Source organism: Cynocephalus volans, chromosome 4 (assembly GCF_027409185.1).
Source record: "Cynocephalus volans isolate mCynVol1 chromosome 4, mCynVol1.pri, whole genome shotgun sequence".
Taxonomy (NCBI): Eukaryota; Metazoa; Chordata; class Mammalia; order Dermoptera; family Cynocephalidae; genus Cynocephalus; species Cynocephalus volans.
In genome coordinates this window covers 65,945,296-65,953,512 of record NC_084463.1, presented here as the reverse complement: position 1 = coordinate 65,953,512, position 8,217 = coordinate 65,945,296, and the positions used below count along the sequence as shown (strand labels likewise).

The 8,217-nt window shown below is 39.6% G+C and overlaps 1 protein-coding gene across 1 annotated transcript in view; it reads left to right on the top strand.

Moving 5' to 3' along the window:
* The first annotated feature begins 5,985 nt into the window (after positions 1-5,985).
* Positions 5,986-8,217, top strand: part of LOC134376184 (NADPH oxidase 4-like) — a 147,089-nt gene continuing 144,857 nt past the window's right edge. Inside the window, exons 1-2 of the mRNA XM_063094825.1 lie at positions 5,986-6,042; positions 6,595-6,690. Of these exons, the coding sequence (XP_062950895.1) occupies positions 5,986-6,042; positions 6,595-6,690 (153 nt within the window). The remainder of the gene's footprint in view (positions 6,043-6,594; positions 6,691-8,217) is intronic.

The following is an 8,217-nucleotide window of genomic DNA, read 5'->3' as shown; positions in this document are numbered from 1 at the left end:
AAACACACAGGCTCCTCTCATTTTGAATTTTAATACTAATTCAGATATGGGATAACAAAAATCGTAAACTCAGTTAAGTTACAAAGTTTAGGGAATTTTACTGAGTTCTATCAGGCATGCCTGTTGGTCTATAATTTTTGACTTCTTGACAGAGATGCTAACTAGGAGTCCCAAACTTTTATTCCTTAAAGTGAGTTTCTTCTAAAGTTCTACTCTGAAAATGGCATATCCCGTTAGAGAATGAAAATTAACACCAATTAAGTTAATTTAGTTGCTATAAGAGGCTGAATAGTAGCCACCCAAAGATATCAGGTTCTAATCCCAGGAACCTGTAAATGTTACTTTATTAGGAAAAAGGGACTTCACAGATGTGATTAAATGAAGGTTCTTGACACGGGGAGATTATCCTGGATTACCCAGGTGAGCCCTAAATATAATCACAAGTGTCCTTATAAGACAGAGGCAGAGGGTGATTTGACACACACAAAAGTAGAAAAGGAGAAGGCGATGTGACCATGGAGGCAGCGATTAGGGTAATGCAGTCACAAGTCAAGGAATGCCAGCAGCCATCAGAAATTGGAAGAGCCAAGATGCAGATGGTCCCACTTAGCACCTCAGAAAGGACTGTGGTCCTCTCAACACCTTGATTTTGACCCAGTCATACTGATTTTAGATTTCTGGGCTTTAGAACTGCGATAGAATAGATTTCTGTTGCTTTAAGCCACAGATTCTGTAGTAATTTGTTATTGCAGCCTCAGGAAACTAATACAACTGTCCATTTGTCTCAAATGCATATCACTTGACCTGTGGGGTAGGTGACACCTGTATCAAGAGGTTCTTACCCTGTTCATCCTTTTCTAATAGCTGATTATTAAGCTGAACAGCAACTTTTCTTACATTACTGGAAAGTTACACTTGAGAAAGTGGAGTTTGACAAACACAGAAAGAAAAATAATTTACTTAACCACTATTCATTTATTTAACAAACATTGTGTAAGTACCTACTATGTATCAAGCTTATGTCAAGTCCTGAAATAAAAACTGAGTATGACAGGATCCTTGTCTTTAAAAAGGTCAGTTTATTAGTAGAATTAGACACTCACATACATATAATTAAATTAATACGTGGAGAATGCAGTAATGATCGTGTACACAGAATATTATGAACACACTGAAGAGTGCACACTTCCAGGATGAGTCTGTGTGTATATGGAGGGGAAGTGGGTAAAAGCTTAATGGGAAGGTATGCCAAGGAGCTGAGACATAAAGGAATGTAGTAACAAAGAAGGCTGAAGGGGTAAACTTTTATCAAATTTCCCTCATGCATTTCATATTTTGAAGGACACTGTCTATTAAAAAAAAAAAAAAACGTTGCTGTAATTATTAAGTAATAAATAATAGGTCAAGAACATCATCCCAGCCAGAGTTTATAATCAGCATAGGATGATCCGCATTACACTACTAGCTTGCCATTATTTCAGCTAAGAGCAGAGAGACTTGTCATTTGAATTTTTCTTGTGAAGTCTTCCTGCCAGCGTGTGATTTTCATCATGATATCTGAAATACTGATATAGCTATAGAACTCTCTCATTGCTTTCAAGGGGAGACTTCCTTAGCTGGGAAAGTTAGTAACTGCTTGCATTAGACAATCTGGCTTGGGGAAAATTAGATTGCAAACCACCTCATTAATGAGAATTCCTGGATAACATGACAATAGCTCTTTCCCTTGGGGATGGCTTCCAGTACAACCGAAACAGTCAGATCCCAGGCCCCTTTTACAGAGCTATGAAGTAATAGCAATAAATATAATAATCAACATTTGTGTAGGACTCTACTATTTTACAAAAGGAATTCACAAAATTTCCTGGTTATGGGTTGTTTGAACCATAAGCAAACCCTGTTTTTTCACTTTAGGTAAGTTTCTTAATCTCTTTTAGCTTCAGTTTCCTCGTCTTTACAGTGGGGCTACTAGCATCCACACGGAGGGCTGTTATGAGAATTAAGCAAGATTTTGTACATTAAGTACCAAGGACAGTGCCTGACACTTAGTAGGTACATATTAGGAGATGATTTTGTCTTTTGTCTGTTTTTGTTGTTCCTGTTCTGGAAGTAGCTGAGCTTTCTTTTTTTTTTAATTTTTTAATTTTTATTTATTTTTTATTTTTTATTTATTTATTTATTTATTTATTTATTTCTTATTTATTTTTTATTTTTTATTTTTTTAATTTTATTTTGTCGATATACATTGTAGCTGATTATTGCTCCCCATCACCAAAACCTCCCTCCCTTCTCCCTCCCCTCCTCCCCCCAACAATGTCCTTTCTGTTTGCTTGTTGGATCAACTTCAAATAATTGTGGTTGTTATATCTTCTCCCCCCCCCCCAGTTTTTGTGTGTGTGTGTGTGTGTGTGTGTGTGTGTGTGTGTGTGTGAATTTAAATATTAATTTTTAGCTCCCACCAATAAGTGAGAACATGTGGTATTTCTCTTTCTGTGCCTGACTTGTTTCACTTAATATAATTCTCTCAAGGTCCATCCATGTTGTTGCAAATGGCAGTATTTCATTCGTTTTTATAGCTGAGTAGTATTCCATTGTGTAGATGTACCACAATTTCCGTATCCACTCATCCGATGATGGGCATTTGGGCTGGTTCCAACTCTTGGCTATTGTAAAGAGGGCTGCGATAAACATTGGGGAACAGGTATACCTTCGACTTGATGATTTCCATTCCTCTGGGTATATTCCCAACAGTGGGATAGCTGGGTCGTATGGTAGATGTATCTGCAATTGTTTGAGGAACCTCCATACCATTTTCCATAGAGGCTGCACCATTTTGCAGTCCCACCAACAATGTATGAGAGTTCCTTTTTCTCCGCAGCCTCGCCAGCATTTATCGTTCAGAGTCTTTTGGATTTTAGCCATCCTAACTGGGGTTAGATGGTATCTCAATGTGGTTTTGATTTGCATTTCCCGGATGCTGAGTGATGTTGAGCATTTTTTCATATGTCTGTTGGCCATTTGGATATCTTCCTTAGAGAAATGCCTACTTAGCTCTTTTGCCCATTTTTTAATTGGGTTGCTTGTTTTCTTCTTGTAAAGTTGTTTGAGTTCCTTATATATTCTGGATATTAATCCTTTGTCAGATGTATATTTTGCAAATATTTTCTCCCACTCTGTTGGTTGTCTTTTAACTCTTTTAATTGTTTCTTTTGCTGTGCAGAAGCTTTTTAGTTTGATATAATCCCATTTGTTTATTTTTCCTTTGGTTGCCCGTGCTTTTGGGGTCGTATTCATGAAGACTGTGCCCAGTCCTATTTCCTGAAGTGCTTCTCCTATGTTTTCATTAAGAAGTTTTATTGTTTCAGGGTGTATATTTAAATCCTTAATCCATTTTGAGTTGATTTTAGTATACGGTGAGAGGTATGGATCTAGTTTCATTCTCCTGCATATGGATATCCAGTTATCCCAGCACCATTTGCTGAAGAGGCAGTCCCTTCCCCAGTGAATAGGCTTGGTGCCTTTGTCAAAGATCAGATGGCAGTAAGTGTGTGGGTTGATTTCTGGGTTCTCTATTCTATTCCATTGGTCAGTGTGTCTGTTTTTATGCCAGTACCATACTGTTTTGGTTATTATAGCTTTGTAGTATAGCTTAAAGTCAGGTAGTGTTATGCCTCCAGCTTTATTTTTTTTGTTCAGCATTGCTTTGGCTATGCGTGGTCTTTTATTGTTCCATATAAATGTCTGAATAGTTTTTTCCATTTCTGAGAAAAATGTCTTTGGAATTTTGATGGGGATTGCATTGAATTTGTATATCACTTTGGGTAGTATGGACATTTTCACTATGTTGATTCTTCCAATCCAAGAGCATGGAATATCTTTCCATCTTCTTGTATCCTCTGTAATTTCTCTCAGCAGTGGTTTGTAGTTCTCATTATAGAGATTTTTCACCTCCTTGGTTAACTCAATTCCTAAGTATTTTATTTTTTTGGTGGCTATTGTAAATGGGCAGGCTTTCTTGATTTCTCCTTCTGCATGTTCACTATTGGAGAAAAGAAATGCTACTGATTTTTGTGTGTTGATTTTGTATCCTGCTACTGTGCTGAAATCATTTATCAATTCCAACAGTTTTTTTGTAGAGGTTTTAGGCTTTTCGATATATAGGATCATGTCATCTGCAAACAGGGACAGTTTGACTTCATCTTTTCCAATCTGGATGCCCTTTATTTCCTTCTCTTCTCTGATTGCTCTGGCTAGTACTTCCAACACTATGTTGAATAGGAGTGGTGAGAGTGGGCATCCTTGTCTAGTTCCTGTTCTTAAAGGAAAAGCTTTCAGCTTTTCCCCATTCAGGATGATATTGGCAGTGGGTTTGGCATATATGGCTTTAATTATGTTGAGTAGCTGAGCTTTCTAAAATTGTCTTTTATTCTACTCTTCTTCAGTTGCCCTACTCTTCTCAACTCATGGCCAGGACCCATTTTGCCAACCAACACCCTCTCCCCCATCGGTTGAAATTGAAGGTCCAGGAGCATCAACGTGTTCCAGAATTTTAACTTCCTCCAGTGGTGACACTCCTTGGGTTCTCCGTGAGCTCTTTTCCTGTTTCATTAGGTATCACATGGTTAATAAGAACATGGTATTATTTATAAATAATATGTTTCTTAACTGTATAAAGATTTGGGCAGTTTTCAGAATTCGATCGTGTGTGAAACCGGAAAGTCATATATCGAAAATAGATGAGAAAATATTAGAAAGAAAATTGAATGAAAATTGACTTGATATAGATTCATTACAGTTTTTCAAACTGAAGGTTGCAATCATTAATCAGTTCAGCAAATTAATTGGAACAAGTACATTGCATGTAGTAAGGGCAGTATGATTTTACGAAACTTTAGTTTCAGACATACCTTAAGGACTGTGTTGTAAAGTGTATTTTTTTTTTTTTAAATAAAAAGAGCTTGGAAGTCATGAGATTAGGCTATAGCACTAAACTTTTTCTGTTACTTGTTGGTTGTTAAATTTAATAAAGTTCTTGGTTTAACAAACCTTTACTGAATACCTGTTTTTCAAAAGACATTTTCCTATGTGAATTTTTTTTCTCTCCCCTCATGTTGCAGTGTAGGTCATCTGTGTCAAGTCCACACTCTTCTCACCCTTCACTAGGCGTCTGTTACAAGTTTGAGAGGAAAACACAAATTCCTAAGTAGAATGAATCCGGGCTTCCCTAAAGCCCGTGAGAATTACGTCATCTTTAACCGTTAACCGCCGGGCTCTTTTTATTCAGCAATGCCGTGAAAGCTTTACATCCAAATGGGATGGCAGGGGGAAAAGATGAACAAGAGCAAGGTAGTGGGAGAATTTAGGTAAAGGTTGTGTGTCGAGCGGTGGCGATTGTTTGGGGGTGGGATAAGTGGCTGAGAATGGGCGGGAGAAGGGGAGGCTAGCACACAAAAGTCTATTTCCGGCTCAAATTACGTTACCAAGTCTCTTTGAACTGAACGTTTTTTGGAGAAAAACGAGTCCGAAAGAACTAGGGGTGTGTGGGGGAGGGGGGCGGCGCGGATCCCCACTTTCAGCGTGAGTATCTTTCTCCATCCACATCCTTGTCGGTATTTCGGAGCTGGGCAGTCCGGGCTAGAGGCTGCAGGAGACGCCTCCGAGTTCCCACCTGGGACATCCTGACCCGCAGCGGCCACCGCAACAGGCTCGTCCCCAGACAAAGGGGCCGGCGCCGGCGCTGCAGACTGGTGCAGCTCGGGCCGCGGGCCGCTGAGTGCGCAGAGCAGACCCGGCACGGGTCGGAGCCGGGGCGCAGAGCCCGCGCGGGCTGGCTTGGCGCCGGGCCTCGGGCTTCCACTCAGTCTTTGACCCTCGGTCCCCACCCTCCACTCCCCCGCAGGCCGCACCACTGTAAGCGCGGCCCGGCCGGCCGCCGCTCCTTCCCGGGCCGGCCAGCATACAGCGCAGCGCGGCGGGGCCGGCGACATGGCTGTGTCCTGGAGGAGCTGGCTGGCCAACGAAGGGGTTAAACACCTCTGCCTGGTAGGACGGCGGGCTAGGCTCTCCTTGCGTCTTGTCTCTCCTGCAGCATTTTTGATTCATTCTCTGAGCGTACGCGGGTGGGAAGCTGGAAGTGGAAGTTTTGTCTCTAATTCGAACATTCTCAAGTAACAAAGCTTAACGCTATTGAAACTTGGAGATAACGATCCCCCCACCCTTCCTCCAAATGCATGGGAACTTTCGGACACAGTGATGGGAGAGAGGATATGAAAGAGGGGAAAAGAGGTCACTTTCAGTGAACACAGCTTTTTCTTAACCCTTTAAAGATGTCGGCCCCCTTTACTCTTCTCCTATATGCTTCTATTTGGGACATGGCGATGTCACTAATTTGTTAGTCTCATTCAGTACAAGGTCAGATCTGCTTTCCTCTGAGGGATTTTCAGTTTGCTGGTTAATTGAGAATGCTTTCTGCAGTTACTAATTGAGGTTCCATTGAAAGTACTGTGTCCAGGGAATGTACTTGTGGTTTTCACTCATCAGGTAACATTCGTTTTTAATTTTTGTTTTCTCTCTCCCTTTGCCTGATTGATTTAGCTCATCTGGCTCTCCCTGAATGCCCTGCTTTTCTGGAAAACCTTCCTGCTGTATAACCAAGGGCCAGAGTATCATTACCTCCACCAGATGTTGGGGGTAAGTGGAACCTGGGAGACCTACCTGGTGGCCAATGATGCTGGCTGGTGGAATGGGCTTAATGCAAACGAATGTTGCTGTAAGGCTTGGTCAGTTCTGCCATTCATCAAAGGAACACGTGTGGTTCACTTTAGAAACATTAGTTCTCTAAAGTGGCCAAGTTTTCTTGATTTATCATTTATGCTTGTCTAGGTTGAAAAACAAAAAATCAAAAGATTCTTTTAAGAACCAAAAGTAATGTCTGCTAACATGAAACAAATGAGTCTGCCATTAATGTCTGAGAAAACTTGCTACTTATGGCCAGCTGCCAGGTGCCCTGAAGGATCTGCTTCACCAGGAGGACCAACCGATGACAGGCCTTTAGCTTTCACTTATCAAGGCTTTTAACCTGCTCATGAGCTTATTCAGAGGATTTCTGCACTGTTTCCTTTTACTGATAACTCTCACAAAATGTTTGTTTAATGGGGTTATTCATTTGTGGGCATTTCTTAGCAGCTTGCCTGAAGTTGGTGGCTGATTATGGTTTTAGTGTTCTAGTCTAATATGATACTGGGCAAAACTGCTCTGATTTATTTCATGTTGATATTTTTCTTTTCTCTATTCTGTGATGTTTCTGAACTCCTTCTTTCTTTCCATCCTCATACCCTTAACAAAAGACAGTGTCACTGAGGACATATTACTTTGTATAGGGAGACTGCATTTTCTAAGGAGACTGCATTTTCTAATCAACAAGCAAAAAGTATAAAACATTGCAAAATTTTAGGGCACCTGAGAAAGCAGATTTTGTCATTCCTTCTTAGTGTGGAAGAAAAATTCCAAAGGAGAAGATACATTGTTTTGCTTTGTTTTTCATGTTTTTTAAATAACAACTATTTAAAATTATGATTGGTTCAGATGAATTCAGTGGAACCAGACCTCTCTTTCATGGTTTACATATGCACACCTTATTTTTCCTTAAACTTAGTACCTAGAGTAGTGATTGGCACATAATAAACCTGCAATAAATTGCACCTGAATTCATTGATATTTTATTTTATACAACAAAGTACTATCTTTCATAATCTATCTATTGGTCATACAATTTATATTTTTAAAGTTTAACACCTATATTTTTAGTTAATGGGTTGAGAAAAATAGTCTCAAAGACTAAACTCTTGGTAACTCTTAAATGTCAACATTTCTTTCTTTCATCCATTGAATCTTCCATCAATCATTCAGAAACCATGATGAACCCTGTACTTTTCAAATAGGCACATAGAGAGTAAGACTTCACCTTTAAGTTGCTTATTATCTAATCGGAAAACAAGCAAGTAAATAATTAGAATGCAATAATCAAGTTAAGAAAAGTTTTCTGTAATAAACATATGAGGTCTGCTGGCCTATCATTTTTATTTTGTTTACTAGAAATTTCCCCTTAGGTATGAATTAATGAACAGGAGGTTTTTCAGTGGGAGCTTTAACTGACCTATTACGTAACTTGATGAACAACTTGGAGAAAGCTCTTTAATGTTACAATGGTAGAATTTG